This window comes from Megalops cyprinoides, chromosome 21 (assembly GCF_013368585.1).
Source record: "Megalops cyprinoides isolate fMegCyp1 chromosome 21, fMegCyp1.pri, whole genome shotgun sequence".
Classification (NCBI taxonomy): Eukaryota; Metazoa; Chordata; class Actinopteri; order Elopiformes; family Megalopidae; genus Megalops; species Megalops cyprinoides.
In genome coordinates this window covers 13,441,700-13,457,450 of record NC_050603.1, presented here as the reverse complement: position 1 = coordinate 13,457,450, position 15,751 = coordinate 13,441,700, and the positions used below count along the sequence as shown (strand labels likewise).

The window sequence follows — 15,751 nt, the reverse complement described above, 5'->3', positions numbered from 1 at the left end:
TGGGTGTCAGTGTTTGAGGGAGGCAAGGTCCTACCAGGCAATGAAATGTGACCTCCCCCCACCTCCACCTACATCTCCAAATACGGACACCCCACCACTCCCCCCTAAACTACTCTATATTCAGCCAGCCCTTCAACCGCCCCCCACCCCCAAACACAGACACATTCCCTGAAAAGCTTGGCGGAAAGCAGAGAGCAAAGACAGGGAAAGAAAGGAGGCAGAGCAATAATTGCATGTAATGTCTACTCATGTTTCTGCACTTCTGTGATTACAGTAATGAATGGAAATGTGTATGTGTGTATTTATGGAGGGGTTATGACAGTGTGTGGGTATGGACTTTATGTCTGTGGGACTTGCCATGTCACTGACTGTTAAGATTATGTACATTGCTCTGTGGTGGGTACTGTTTGGTTAGTGATTCCTGTTTGTGTGTCCCTGTGTAGTTCTGTGTGTGTGGGTGTGTGTGTGTGTGTGTACAGTATGTGTGTGAGGCTGGTAAGAGGCAAGTGCCTGATTTAGATGGGGCAATATCTGCTTTTGGGGGAAGGGAGAGTAGTGGAGTTATTTTTGCCCTGGGGACTGGAGGGTGATGGGTAGGTTGTGTGAGCAGGGGGCAGGGTCAGTAGTTTTCCTGGTGTCTTCTCTTGGAATCTCCCAAAAATTCCAGATAGACAGCCCTCTTTTTCACACTCACTCATGATGGCTTTTTGGTTGTTAAAGTGTGGGTAAAGTGTGGTTTAACATGGGTAAATCCTGTTTCGAATGAGCTTGTTTTGGTTGGTTTCACTATATCATAGTGAAACACATGAGCACAGAACAATGCTTATCATTGTTTATGAATAATGAATATCATAATTCAATCATTAAATAATGAAATAAATTAAATTGATAGAGTTCTGGTCACTGTCTCACTGGTGTCACAATAAAAATGTACAATAAAGATCCAACAAATGTAGACCCGTAGAAGACCATGTTACCATAAACCAATCGACAAATTGATATGAGCAAGTGACAAAGTTATAAAAACACACCCCCTTTTCACGTTGCGCAAAAACACGTACAGTCAGCTGTTTCATTACGTAGTTCCGGGGAGGGTTCCATATTTACTGTTGGCGGATTGAAGCTATTTCGACGAGAGTGCAAGAAAAATCTTGCTCTAGCGAAGACGCTTCCGGGCCACGATACCAGCTGTAAACATGGCGGAGGACTTACTGGGATCGGTGGAGAGGCTCCAGGCAAGGATCTCGGAGAATCAAGAACCTCGCAAGGTAAAGATTGATCAGGAAGTGCAGGTAGCTAGAGAGTGAGCGACGGTCCTCAGATAGGGCGCATCGTGCAGCGTGGCACTGAACTTAGTGTCCATTTATTTAAAGATCACGTCACGCATTACATTACTCTCGCAGCGCAGGTTAAGTTGACCAGCTGGCGAGGGGTAGTCACAAGAGAATCGTTTTGTCTCTGCCACCGTGACAGGCTACTTGCATGTTTTTGTGTGTATCAGCCATAGCACCGATCGGTTTAAACGGGGTATTATTGTGACGACCTGCGGTGATCAGATGAAACTCGAGTGCGATGGTGAAACAAATGACAACCGCAGCAATACTGTCAACTTCTCCAAATGATAACAGTAGACAGGCCGCTGCTACTACATGGTCTACACCAGTGCCTTTTAATGTGTACTTACACCGATGTTGTCCAGCCGTTGTGTATGAAATGGTATGAAGCGGTACCTCTTTCAGAAATATTTTAGGGATATTTTTGCACCCACATCCTTTCCTTAAATTTTGTCTACACATGGATTCTTGCTGTCACTGTCCCTAAAATAGCTTTTTTTGCCACATCACGTTCATAGTAAATACAGTCCTCCTCTCTGATTAGGATCCCTAATTGCACACAATGGCATAACAGTGTGAGAATTTGATCTTCATTTGAGGATAGACATCCTTGAGAGACTGTCAGCAAACTGACAATCTTAGGCTTTTTTTTTTTTTTGGACAGGGTCCGCTGCCGTCTCAGGGTGCCATTTCTGATCAGATATCGTGTCTGTGATGGTTGAACTCACTGTTGACTCATTTGCTTGCTTTTTTTGTGTGCTGCTCATTTGTCTGTTCGGTGTTACTGCCCTAAGCATGTTTTCTGTTTCATGCCGGCTGCCTGCACACTGTAAATGCATGTGCACTGCTGTATGTTACATGGAGCTGTGGACCCTGGCTCTACTGCAGCTTATGGACTATGATCTCTCTCTCCCCCTGTCTCTCTCTCTAGCTGCTGAAGACTCTCAAAAGGCTGGGAGAGCTGCCCATGACAGTGGACATTCTGGTGGTAAGAAAAAGACCAAACACTTTTGTGCTGTATGTTATGATCACTTCCCTCTTTCTTTACACTTACCTCTTTTTTGTTGGCTCTAGCCCAACACTGTGCAGATTCACTGAGCTTTGTGTCACCTGGGTAGGCTACGCTTGGGCATCATTTATTAGACCGACACATTACTAAAGATGACTGGATCTGCACAATACCTGGTCTAACGTGATGGATACCCACAAAACAGCAATCTATGTGGCTGAAGTCTTTCATTTAGATAGGAAGACAAACACGCTCTGTCTTTCCAGGACAAGATAAGAGCCTATGTACACAATGCTGCATCATAAAAAAAAAGTGTAAAAACCTTTACATGACTGCCTATTGAGCTAATGTGTTAACTTTGTGTGTGCTTTTCAGAACACAAAGTTTATGATCTGTGTGCGAGACCTGAAAATGTAGCACGAAAAAGCATAGGCAGTACTGTCCAAACAGAATACAGAGCCATAGACACACACACACACACACAAGCTGTTCTGTCTTCTTAAACCACACACATAATGTAGGCACACGCCCACACCTTGCTTTTCCTCCTCCACTGTACACTCTCCCACTTGCCCTCTTGCTCTCTCTTTCTCAGTTCTTTTTGCTGTCATAAAAGTGGCTTTTAGTATCACATTCATGATTTTAACCACTGTTTCTTGTTGAATGGGTGAGAGTTTTTTAAATCACATTAGGCATATCAGACTACATTGGACATCACATTCTTACATATAAAGTTGGTTTCAGTATTCATTTCTCTCTCTGTCTCTGTCCCTTTGTAGGAGACCGGGGTTGGGAAGTCAGTAAATTCATTGCGTAAACATGAGATTGTAGGAGAGGCCGCGAAGGCCCTGGTGGCCAAGTGGAAGAAACTGGTCCCCCAGTCTGTTGACAGGTAGGAATGGGATTGAGTGTGAATGTGTGGGTGGAGGGGTGGCGGCCATTGAATCTGAGCGGTGTGAGCGGTCACTGGAATAAGGGAGAATGCTGCCATGACTCTGTTCTGTGGTTCCTGTCTCTCTCAGGCCCAGCGGTGGGAAGGAGGGGCGCACCCACACACGAGGGTCTGACGGGGGTCGCAAACGGGCCAGAGACCCCTCCCCGGAGGAGCGCTCCCATATAGAGGAGGAAGAGGAGGATGAGGAGGAGAGAGAGTACCAGCCCGGTTACTCGCCGTCACCCCCGCACCATCACTACAGCCCCCCTCACAGCCACACTGGGCAGAGGGCGTATCACTCAGAGGAGTACGAGAGCCCCCCCAGAGAGGAGGAGCCAGCCCCCAGCCCTCCTCGCAAAAAGAACAAGCCCCCCAAACTACACAAGGACGTAGGGAGGGAGCAGAGCTCCCACGCCGACCGGGAACCTGAGCGGCATCGTCGCCACGGCGACAGCGCCCAGGGAACCGGCGGCGGCAGTGAGGGGAAGAAGCGCAGGACTGAGAGGGAACAGCAGGATGGCGCCACGCACAAGCCCTCCAAGCACCGTCACGCTGCTCCGCACGGCGGCAGGGAGGTCAAGACAGAGAAGAAAGGGGGAAACGAGGGTGAGGCTGCATATCCCCTGGGGTTTTGTGCCCATGCAGCGCATAGCTCCATTTTACGATGCATGTGTCCGAGGGAACTGCTGGACCTGGACTCACTGTTGGTCAAGTGGAGCTTAGTTTTAATTTTGAATTTTATTAGAAATTTGCGTTTGTGGTTATTTCGTTCATCTTTAAACCTTTCCCAGAACAGATTCACACTCCTGAGTGAACGTGTTGTGTGTGGTGGTGTATGACATGCATGTCCACTCTGTTGCACTGTTTGACTGGTGTTGCCAGTGTGTTTCCTGTGTGTTATGATGCGTGATGTGTGTCTCTAGTCCTGTAAGGCTTGTTCTGTACTGTGTGATTGTGTGTTTCCAGTGTTTTCTGATGTATGATGTGCATTTCCCATGTTTACTGTTGTATGGCCTCTAGTGGGTTGTAACATATGATGTACTTTGCTTGTATGCATTCCACAGGCAGGTCTCGGGAGCAAAGGGATACGTCAGACGCCCCCCGAAAGGGAGAGGATGAGGAGGACGAGGCTTTTGAGGCACCCACCATGTCCTTTGAATCCTTCCTCACCTATGACGCTCCCGCCCCGAGCAAGAAGAAGAAGAAGCCCCCTCGCCCCTCCCACTCCTCACAGCCCCCGGCTGCCACCACCACCACGCCTCCAGCCCCTTCCGCGCCCAGCAAGGCTAACGGGACCCAAAGCAAAAGGCCTGCCCGAGACCCGACTCCCCCCGTCTCCGAGAAGCGCAGGAAGGTAAGGATTACAGCCCAGATTACAGAACTACATCTCCCATCTCCCCAGTGTCTGCCAAAGCAGGGGTTATATGTGTTTAATGGTGTGAGTAGACACCTGTCTGATTTGAAGTGTCAATTTTTTTCCCCCACCCTCCACAGCTGTGTTTCATTTCTGAAGTCTAAGACTGAGTCACTCTCTTGCTCTCTGTTTCTCTATCGCCCCCAGGTGGTCGATGTGGTGCCCACGCTTCCTGATATCCCCCTTCCAGCAATCCAGCCTAACTACAGACCCCTACCCTCCATCGACTTCACTCCTCTGTCCCCACAGAGACGTAAAGGTATTGTCTGTCCCTGCTTGTCTGTTCCAAACCGTCTGTCTGTATTTGGTCGAATTCTTTTCATCTCTGTCTTGGTATCCCTGTCTCTATACACGTTTCTGTTTTTTCAACGATTTTTGTCCTTGCCTGTCTTTGTCTGGTTTCATTCTTTCTTAACTTTTTGTCTGTTGATGAGTAACTCTTTTTAATTTAGTGTGTTCATTTTGTTTTAAGAGTCCCACTGTATCTCTTTATTTGTCTATCAGTGTCTCTTCTGTGCCTTTTTGACTTCTTGAGTGAGTCTGTGAGCCTGTGAGTCTGATTTGATTTTTGACTTCCCCTCTTTGTTTCCCCTGCAGTTCCTGTGTCATGTGAGGAGGAAGATGCTGTCTTTACGGGGCGGCGGTTCAACTCTAAAATGACAGTGTACTCAGGTTCTAAGACGGTCTACCTGCCCAAGATGATGACTCTCTATGAGCAGTGCATAAGGGTCCTGCAGAACAATATTGACTGTGAGTTGAGGCACATTTGATGTGCTTTATCGAACACACATGAACACACTCACACATTCTCACACATGCAATACTCAGTCAGGGCAACACCCGTGTACAAATACCTTTAATGACAAATGGTAATAATTATGATTAATGGTTAGCTTTAATATTCTTACTGTGTGTGTTGTTGTTTGTAATTGTTTTCCATGTACAGCGATCGATGAGGTTGGGGGGGTGCCATATGAGATTTTGGAGCCAGTTCTGGAGAGGTGCACCCCAGAGCAGCTGTATCGGATCGAGCAGTGTAACCAGGTACCCCATGCACACGCACACGCACACGCACACGCACACGCACACACACACGTACATATATTGTATATACCTATTGAGTAATTTTCAATCCCTGGGCAGCCCAGTTGATCTCATTGCATGTTCTTTATTAATAATGTTACAGGTTTATTTGGAACAGATGGTGATGTTCACTGAATGTTTTATTCAATTTTACAGAGGGAATAAATGCAAAAATATTTTGTAGAAATCCCAAGGCTCTCTGTCATGGTATTTGCTAAACAAAAAGACTGTATCTGTGATGTCCAGAAAAGAATTTTAGTTAACCATTTCTGCAAGTCGTGTTCCGTCACCTCAGATATCACACAATCAGCATGTCAACCAGCATTGTCACTATGTCCGCCAACATGCTCATTAAAACCTCCATATGTGATCGAGGGAAATTACTAAACAGGACATCCCCCTCAAGCATTCTTCCCACACAAGTGCAATGACAAGTCACATTTCAAATATATTTTCAGATTGTACTAGACATTAAAAAGGAAAAAAGTCACTTTTTAGTTTTAATAGAATTAGGATTAGGATTAGTGTTTTCTTATCTCAGAGAAGAAAATGACAATGGAAAATAATTTATCACATCATCTCCATTAGTTTTTAAAAGAATCAACCTTGTGTTCAAGCATTGAAACTTGATTAATCTACTTGATTAGTCTGTCACAGCCCTCACCCATATTATAGGTCACACGCACACACACACACACACACACCCCCACATGCACTCCCACTTACAGACACATGCACGCAGTTGTGGCCAGCTAAGTACGACACGCACACTGTTTTTTACATAAGGCCAATGCTAGAGGGGAAGAAGGAGCTGCTTACTTTTCTCTTGCTGTCTGGTACTACCTCCCCTTTCATTTGGTCTTTGACTGACTGCCGTCCGCTGCCCGCTCTCCTGCTAGTGCTTCATGGAAGACTCTGACGAGCTGTGGATGCGACACTGCCAGCGGGACTTCAAACGGGAGTCCCCGCAGGAGTACGAGTCGTGGAGGGAGATGTACCTGCGTCTGCATGAGGAGAGGGAGGAGCGTTTGCGCATGCTCACCCAGAACATCAGCTCCGCCCATGCCAACCGACCCAAAGGTACCCCCCCCCCCCCCCCCCCCCCCCCCGTCATACTTGAACACTCATCATCATAGCCCCCACTGCTCTCAGAGCTGCAGTTTCAGTTCAAAGCTAGTTTAGGGTAACTGAAGAGTTACTGCTGAGTTTCTTGCCTGATGCTCCTCACATGCTGATGAAGCTGGCTGATGCTTCATGCCCTGCCAGAACATGCTGGCGTCCTCATCAGGTTGCAAGCTGACCTCTCTGCAGCTGTGGCCATGCTGAGGTAGCCGCCGCTCAGTGTAATGGCGACAGAACGTTCAAACAACACACTCAGTATCACAGTGGCACAGTGAGTGTGTTTAATTCATAGAGTGACAGTGTGTTTCCCCATTCCAAGATGCCAGGGTTTTCACAAGTTCCATGTTGCCCAGCTGTTTCTGGACAAAGTGCTCCTCTGACAGCATAAGAATATGTAAGCGAATGTGAGGGAGACAGCTGTTGACGGTGTGCAACAGTGGGCGGGATAAGTAGACCCAGCCCGGATGTGATACTGACTCGGTGTGTATTTGTGTGTGTTTTGCAGGTCGGCAGGTGAAGATGGCGTATGTGAACTCCGTGGCGAAGCCCCCACGTGATGTCCGCCGGCGGCAGGAAAAGTTTGGCACCACGAGCGGTGCCTCCAGCTCCATGTCGATGGCGGCTGCAGCCGCTGCTCCCGCTGGCGGTTCCTCGGTCCCGCGGTAAGAGGGCCGCCCTAAAACATTATAAGCATGTTTAGTTAAAGCATTAAGGTGTAGAAGTTTTCGTCTTTACTCCCTCAGCCAAATCATATACCTGTTATAATAATCTGCTCTTGTAACCGCTCTCCCTTAGAATCAGACCAGCCATCTCCTACAGCTCCCAGCCCAGTGATCCGGCCCCCTCATCAAGGGCGACCCAGAGCAGTGCCGGGGGTCACAGTGCGAGAGACAAACCACAGGTCAAAAGTGAGTGTTGGGGATGGCTGGGGTTGAAGGGGGTCTGTTTCATTACAGTGCACTCCACATAAGACTGACATCCATAGAGGGCGATTTTAGCTTAGAGGCAGTTGTTTCTTAAGAGTGGAGTTATAAATTAATGAATTAAATCTGTATCTATCTTTGGATATGTACACTTGTACGTTTATGCCCCAATGAGCGCTATATGTAGTTGATTCTTAAAACATTAATTCCTATAAACAGAGTACAGTGTGTTTAAAGATGACTCTCAGAGTGTTGCTTTCCAGAACTCTCAGAATAAAATGCAATAGAATTGGAAGCGCACAATTACCAGTTTAACTCAGAGTAACTGTCTCTCTTTGTATTTTAGCTGCATATATCTCAGCTGTCCCTAAGCACCTTACCCAAAACATGCAAGCCAACTGAATATTCCAAGCTTTGATTTAGGAGGGGGAAAACATAATTTCCATGTTGAATAATATCAAGATGAGCATAACGCTATGCTCATCCTTTAAAAAAGAGCACAGTTCCTGCTAATTACTGCTAAACTATGACAGTGTGGATGTCATAGTGTAAGGTTTGAGATGAACTGCCCAAGCAGTTGTGGTGCTTAATGAAGAGGTTTTATTGGGTAAATACTGTATTATAAGAGGAAGCTAAATGGATTTTAAGACTTTCCTTGCAAAAACCATCAGCATTCTCTTTTTTCTCTGTCTGTGTATCTGTCTGTCTTCTTTCCTGTCATTCTGCAGAGATTGCCCCCATGATGGCCAAAACTATCAAAGCTTTCAAGAACAGGTTCTCGAGACGATAGAGGAATGGCATGAATGGGAGAGGGGAGAATGAGTGAGAGACTGTAGAAACAGATGTCTTTTTTTTTTAAATGAAATGCACCGTGGGAACTGCAGACCCCTCCAAGATGTCCCCCATTTGCGAAAGTGTCTCCTGACTTTCCCCTTGGATAAATCACACACACATACATGTACACTCAGACACACACACAAAAACACACACAGCCTAATTGCCCTGTGTGTTCAGTGTTTTGATAATTTGGACTTCTCTCTGCCCAGAGTTCACTACAGTGACAGCAAACAGGGAATGTGAACGGGAGATGAGAGTAGCACAAAAAGGGAGAGAAAGATGAGTGTGTATGTGTGAGAGAGAGAGAGACAGACCACCCTGCAGCTTTATCCTACTGTATTTATTTCTGGGTCCCTCTGCTGACCTTTAAATAGAAGCGGATCAAAATAGTAATTTTATTAGATTTTAATAATATTATATGGACATTTTTAATAAAAATTGACTCGTTGCCCTCATATTGGTGCAGGATCATTATTTCAGACTGCTGTTTTACAAAAATAAATGAATTTTGTTGTATGTGGCTTTTCCATGTGAGGTATGTAAGACTCAGAGCATGTAGACTCAGTAAAAGGATCAAGTTAAACGCTAAACACAAAAACTTGACTGTGCAAAGCTACTTTCCCCATCATTGCTTTCATTCTTCATATTCAGCCAGACATGGCTGCTACAAAATCTATTCTTTTAAATTTCTGCGTATTTCAACACATTTTTAGTAACAGATTAAGAAAATCTCGATGTGAAACCTAAAAAAAAACTCAATCTTGGGGTCATGTTGGGTAATTGTCTGTACACTGTCAAAAATTTACCTCTGGAGTTTTGGTAGGAGATATATCTCAAGACCCAAGACAGCTAAACTCGAAATTGGTCAGTCTGTGCTGCCTACCTTATGTCCGACCGCTGAGCACCTGAATTAACATGACACAATACAAAATAGATTTGTATTAATACAAAAGCTCAAGCACATATGAAAAAAAAAAGTTTGGACTCAAAATTCATCTGAACATTTTGCACGTCAACAATTTATTGTGAAGTAAACTATGGTCACTAGGTTGTACATTAAGCCACGAAATGTATATAATATAAACAGATTATAAGTGTGGCACGCATTAAATTAGGAACTACTTGCAGAAAAGGGAATCCTATTTCTGGGTTACTGGTAGCCAGGGGCTCTGGCCTAGCAGCTATCTATTAACAAACACATCTTTATAGGCTTATATCCATCCATCAAACTGACCCAAGCTAAGAAAAAATATCAGCACCATATCACAACAGGTATAATAGTATTGTTGATTTGTTACGATGACGAATGTATGTATCAATCTGGTCAAATCTCATCTCTTACTCCTGTTACGTTAAAGGCCGAGAAGCTGTTCAACTCTCACCAAAATGTTTTGTTGAATTACTTATGAGGAACCAACAACGAAGTTTGTTTACCGCAGTTTATTTTAATTGGTTGAACTGTAGCCAATGAAACATGTCTGCCAATCACAATCCATGTTGCTGAGTTTACGTTGAGAAAAGAAATCACCACCTGAGGTTCACTGCCTTCATATGATTGGATGCCGATGGTCATGTGTTCTGTGGCTTTGCCTCGATCACGTTTTAAGTGTCACAATTCTGGCGACCATGAGTTGCAGACTGTGAGCAGGCGCACAGTTCGTGACGCAGGGTATTTCTCCACTTCTGGGTCGCGAAGTTCTGGTAGCAATGTCTGGACACGGACATGGACACGGCGGCCACAACCACGGGTGTGGTTGCGAAGGAGAACATGAGCCAGCAGAACGGGGCTTTGAGTATGGGTTGTATCGGCGCATTGACATCGAGAAACTGCAGTGCCTGAATGAGAGCCGAGACGGGGACGGTAAACTCGTGTTCAAGCCTTGGGATCAACGCACAGACCGAGAAAAGGTACCTAGCTCCGTAACTTGCTAAGTCATAGACAGTATGTTCAGCCGTTGTGTAGAAGGTTGTTTAATACCTTATGGTTTAGTTTATGGCGAGTTGTTGCAGGAAGGTTGCCGTGTGCAACTGTGTTGTCTCGGCTGCCATTTTGGCTCTAGCCAGTTTTCAAATTCCTTAGGTGTTTATAAATAATGTTTAATATCCCATCCCCACCCAAAAATATTCCTAACGTGCTTTGGAAGAAGAAAAAAAACGTTCAGTTTTATTACTGGCTATGTTGTGGGTTCTCTATCTGAGCCAAGAGAGACTGTTGGCCAGCTGGGTGCAAGAACTATCCATAACATTTCCAGAACCCTCTTGGAGTAGCTAATGTATTTGGGTGGGGAAAATACATTTGGTGCAGTTGTTACAAACTCCTTCTCTGTCTCTTTCTTTGCAGTTTGTTGAGAGTGATGCTGATGAAGAGCTTCTGTTCAATATCCCGTGAGAGGACTTTCTCCCCTAATGCATTTCCGAATTGTTGCGCATCCCTGCTTCCTTTTTTTTACCATGACACATTCGTGCCACCCATCTCTGCGTCCATTGTCTGATATTGTAACCCCGACTCTTCGGTCTGTGACACCCTCCCTGGTGTTGTCAGTCTCCTGTGCTATTGCTAGTGCACTGCTCTTGGTACTGCACCACTTTTTCCTGTCTGTCTTCCTTTCTGTCTGTCTTGGTTCTGCACCACTTTTCCCTGCCTGTCTTCCCAGCTGGCCCTGAGTCTTACAGATGCTGTTGTTCCAGGTTCACGGGCAGCGTGAAGTTAAAAGGTATCATCATCGCAGGAGAGGACGATGACTCGCACCCTGCTGAAATGAGACTGTGAGTGAGTACAGTGTTCCACCCCCTCGATCACTATTAATATTGGCAAATTTTTATTGTAACAGGGCCATTTGCTGAGCGGGAGTAGGGTCATGCCCGATATGACTGATGGAGTGAGTACCCTATTAAGGCCTCTAGAACTGTGAGACACTGGTCATGTTTGCTAGCTGTATATCAGACCTGCCTCAATTACACAGTGACAACTGTGCTTTTAAATGAGATAAGTATGCGAGGGACGATCCATTGCTGATTAGCACTTGCACTTATTTCTATCCATTTTAGTGAGAAATGCCTGCTGGTTGCTGATTGAGCAGGTGAATGTCATGTTGCTAATGGATTGTATGGCCTTTGTGCATACATTTTTTTAGCTCCGATGGCACCAGACGTGCTGTCAGACCTGACATGTCTAGTAGGAGAGGCTAGTGAGAAAGGGGACTAAAGGCCTGCATCTGAAGCTCCGCTCACCATGTGTGCCAATGTCCCTGCCTTGCAGATTTCTAGTGGTATTTGTTTCTCTCTGTCTGCCTAAATTTGAGTTGCTGTATCAGGGCTTGTTTGGTCTAATGGACCTTAAGGTCTTTTACGTTAAATAAAAAAGTTGTGCTCACACTCACTGGTCTGGCACTGTTGCTCATTCAACTTGAATGGATACACATCTGTTTTTTTGTGCTGGAAGTCGCTCTGGAAAAGAGCATCTGCTGTAATGTAATATAACTGGATATATTATGTGGTTATTTTTCTCTCCTGAAACTACCAGGTGCTGAGGCTTTGTTCTCACTTTGATGAATACATGCAAGTGAATTCTCACTGTTACAAGGATTGGGACAATATGGTCAGTTTCTGAAGGCATCAAAATGACAAATGTGTCAAGTGCTTGTGAACAAGTGACATCTCTCCACCTGCAGGTATAAGAACATACCCCAGATGTCATTTGATGACACAGGTAGAGAGCCAGACCAAGCCTTCCGCCTAAACAGAGACCCACTGGCAGAACTGGAATACCCTGCAAAGTAAGCTCTTTCTCAAACATGCACACAGGCATTCAGGCACTGATAACTTAAAGATTGATTATTAGCAGTCTTCAGGCCACAACTGGGGATGGTTATTGGGCCAATATTGATGGTTTAGAGGGTACCAGTTATGGTATTAGGTATGATGTCGCAGAGGTTGGGTGGGGCTTTTTTGTGAAATGCTTCACATATTGAGAATTTTGAAACTCATTCTAAGGAAACAAGGCGCCAGTGTAGATTATGTAAAAATGAGGGAGATATGAGATGAGAATGAGATATGATGATGAATGCGAGAGGAAGTGAGATGTACCAATTTTTTTTGAACAAGTTGTCAACTGAAAATAATGGAATTACAGGAATTAAGACATGAAAAAATGTGTGTATGAAAACTGAGGGAGGAGTCATCAAGCATCATTAAGAATTTGCCAGGTTTCTGAGAGGAAAAATTAAGTCTGTTAATGGCAACACCCCACCCCCATCTGAACTAGGATTGCACGTTTCTCCAATGTTCAACACCTGTCCATCCACTTGTCCCGGAACTTTGGGGCGGAGTCCACGAGGGTCTACTACATTGGGCTGCGTGGTGAATATACTGAGGTGAGAGCTGCTACTGTCAAACAGGGAGACAAAACGATCACAATTATATCCGCAGTAATGGTTAAATGTGTACCTTTAGCTCATCCATCCTATTCATCTGTCTTTTTGAATGTTTAGTTGTTGTTTTTCTGTGGTATTTATTGCCTTTTTACCATTGTCTTCTCATTTCTGTGGTGGCTACTGGTTCAGACTAAGGGTGTAAAAGTCCTGAGTTTGTGTATCCAGGCTGTTTGGTTATGGTGAAGGTTGTTTTACTGTGTTCATGAGGCTACATAAAACTCGGGGACGAGGTATCTGGTAAATGACTTGAATTCCTTGATGGTCAGTGAAACTACCAGATTTCCTAAGTAATTTATTAAGACTGTTATGTTTTCTTCTGTGCAGCATCTCTTCTGAAACCACTCACCTGACATTGTTCACTGGTCCCTCCAACCAATATTTCTGTACATCATTTCTGTCAGTTCCCCTTCTTTACTCCCTTCTCTCCAAGTAGTTAAAAGGTTGTCCATATATTTTACACTCCATGTCGGTCCCCTGCTGGCACTCTACCCATGTTCCCCATATAGATATCCATGGAGATATCCCCGTAACCCCCTGTTTAGTTCCAATAGCATGCTGACAGGCTAGCTGGTGGAATTCTGAGTTGGTTGCCTATTTGAGTGTGGGGTTACTGTGTGATCTTTTCCTATATCAAAAACATGGCATTTTCTCCTAAGAGTTATTTAAAATAAGGTCATGAGTCAGCAAATTAGAAATTGAAAGTCCATTTTTTGTTTTGTTTTGTTCTTGGGATAATCTGTCTTCTCTTCTTGATGTGCTACTATGATTAAGAAGATAAGATATACACACTGTTTAGTTCTACTTTGAGTATTGAGTTATCAGATTTGACTTTACCACTGCTGCAAAGGTGGTAAACAGAGTTTGTTGTGAGGAAACTGGCAGGGGAGGGATATTACAGAAAACCAAACATCTTTGTTTATCTGTATACACTGTATACAGAAATGTATCTCACCTCGATGACAGCAATGAGCCCATAGTCCTTTATGAATCCACCTCATGGTGTGGGAGTACCTAATAGCAAATTATGTGGTGTCTGGACCACATAACCCTTGCGCTCAGATTTGTCAGGTTACAGTAAAGTTTTGGTTTTGCAAATGTTAGTTGGCACAAATGAATCAATCTCTCCCTGCCGCCAGTCACGCTGTAGTGCAAATTATATAATAAATACAATAAATCTGAAAAAAATGGAATAAATTTTTAAAAACTGAATACACTTTTTCTACTGATTTTGAGTGAGCTATCTATGACTTCAGGAAATGCTAGCTTTAAAAATGGTGTGAAGAGGTTGTGATCTGCTTAATGCTGGGGGGAATCATTTCATGTTTCCATTTTGTTTTGTTTTCAGAAGAACTGTATTAGTAACACCCGTAACCCTCTTTCTATATCTTCTGTTCCCCAGGCTCATAGGCACGAGGTGACAATTTGCAACTATGAGGCTGCAGCAAACCCAATGGATCACAAAGTTGACACAATCACTCCACAGACACACTTCATATCCTGAGGGAGAGGAAAAAGAGAATTGGGAGTGAGAGACAAAACAAAGGCCTTAAGCACTTACTGCTGAGAGCGACAGCATGATGGTGATGAATATAAAGAGATAGGCAGGTAGGCTTATAGGGACTTGGACAGAGCATGCTGGTCACGTGAATGAACTGGAGCAGGATATTGTTAAGTCGAAAGAATATTTCTGTATGATAATTGATAACAATAAAGTGCAGAATCTCAAACGTGGTGTTTTCTGGGGATTTGTTTATTTGGGGATTCTTGTTATACAGTAAGTATGTTCGGACAGCACTCAAAACCAAAAGGGAGCAAAAAATTTTACCTTACCTCTAATATTTGAATTGACAGGTCTGCTGACACTACAGATACAGTGCTCCATCTTGTGGTAAGTTTGTAATAGAACACTCTAGCACATTGGAAAAATTGGAACAACTCCAAACTCACTGCAGTAGGAGTCGAAATTCCATCCAGTCCATGATCAGGGCTCCAAAGACGCGCATGTTTCCACATAACCGGTTCGACTGACAGCTTACGTGTTTATCACTGCAAGAAATTTATTTTCATTTGCTTTAAACAATACCCAGCCTCCCGTTAACGCATGGACCCTAATGCGCTGCACAGCACACGTCACTCGGATCAATTGAATCCTGGATTCCATTACATTATTAATGCGGTGTCACGGTGCAGTCCGCTGCGGCACAACGAGGGACGTGGACGACGTGAATTCACAGTACATGTGGGGTGTACGTGTATTATGAATCAGACGACCTGTGGAAAACAGAAGGCCCCCATGTGCTAAACAACCATGTAGCCAGACAGCACATTAAAGTTAGGTGTTAGATTTACAAAATTATAGTTTGTGAGATATCACGTATGTAATCCTCTTTAAAAACAGGTCAATTTACTGTGAAAAGCAATTTTTATGTTTACACTATACTCACTTTGTCAAAGTTGCTGGTAGTCAAAGTTTGTTAAATGCAGGGCGTGCTTTGCCACATTTTAATATTCCCACTACTATCTAAAATGGGATTCGTTTGTTAAAAAATAACTCGGTTTATCCGGAGCTCAATTATTAACAAGCTTTTTTTTTACTGTAACCTCAAGGGGGGCGAGCGCGGAAGTATGACAGGAGCAGTGCAGGGTGTGGGAATAATGACCT

At 44.3% G+C, this 15,751-nt stretch overlaps 2 protein-coding genes across 2 annotated transcripts; both read left to right on the top strand.

Annotated features, from left to right (window-relative positions):
* The first annotated feature begins 1,189 nt into the window (after positions 1–1,189).
* Positions 1,190–9,104, top strand: eloa (elongin A). Its single transcript, XM_036515803.1, has 12 exons — positions 1,190–1,268; positions 2,266–2,322; positions 3,123–3,235; positions 3,366–3,883; positions 4,342–4,631; positions 4,839–4,950; positions 5,289–5,441; positions 5,638–5,735; positions 6,674–6,854; positions 7,402–7,558; positions 7,692–7,804; positions 8,548–9,104. Exons 1-12 carry the CDS (start codon positions 1,197–1,199, stop codon positions 8,607–8,609), a joined length of 1,926 nt encoding a protein of 641 aa, XP_036371696.1. The 5' UTR covers positions 1,190–1,196; the 3' UTR covers positions 8,610–9,104.
* Positions 9,105–10,274: 1,170 nt separating this feature from the next.
* pithd1 (PITH (C-terminal proteasome-interacting domain of thioredoxin-like) domain containing 1) lies at positions 10,275–14,747 on the top strand. Its single transcript, XM_036516026.1, has 6 exons — positions 10,275–10,564; positions 10,998–11,041; positions 11,345–11,422; positions 12,328–12,432; positions 12,921–13,029; positions 14,489–14,747. Exons 1-6 carry the CDS (start codon positions 10,364–10,366, stop codon positions 14,588–14,590), a joined length of 639 nt encoding a protein of 212 aa, XP_036371919.1. The 5' UTR covers positions 10,275–10,363; the 3' UTR covers positions 14,591–14,747.
* Positions 14,748–15,751: the final 1,004 nt, after the last annotated feature.

Excerpts from the sequence above, each read along its gene's own strand:
- eloa (XM_036515803.1), top strand. The coding sequence starts at position 1,197 with ATGGCGGAGGACTTACTGGGATCGGTGGAGAGGCTCCAGGCAAGGATC. Across the intron at positions 4,951-5,288 it reads GTCCCCACAGAGACGTAAAG|TTCCTGTGTCATGTGAGGAG; the intron begins GTATTGTCTGTC and ends TTTCCCCTGCAG. Across the intron at positions 5,736-6,673 it reads GGATCGAGCAGTGTAACCAG|TGCTTCATGGAAGACTCTGA; the intron begins GTACCCCATGCA and ends CTCTCCTGCTAG.
- pithd1 (XM_036516026.1), top strand. The coding sequence starts at position 10,364 with ATGTCTGGACACGGACATGGACACGGCGGCCACAACCACGGGTGTGGT. Across the intron at positions 11,042-11,344 it reads GAGCTTCTGTTCAATATCCC|GTTCACGGGCAGCGTGAAGT; the intron begins GTGAGAGGACTT and ends CTGTTGTTCCAG. Across the intron at positions 11,423-12,327 it reads CACCCTGCTGAAATGAGACT|GTATAAGAACATACCCCAGA; the intron begins GTGAGTGAGTAC and ends CTCCACCTGCAG.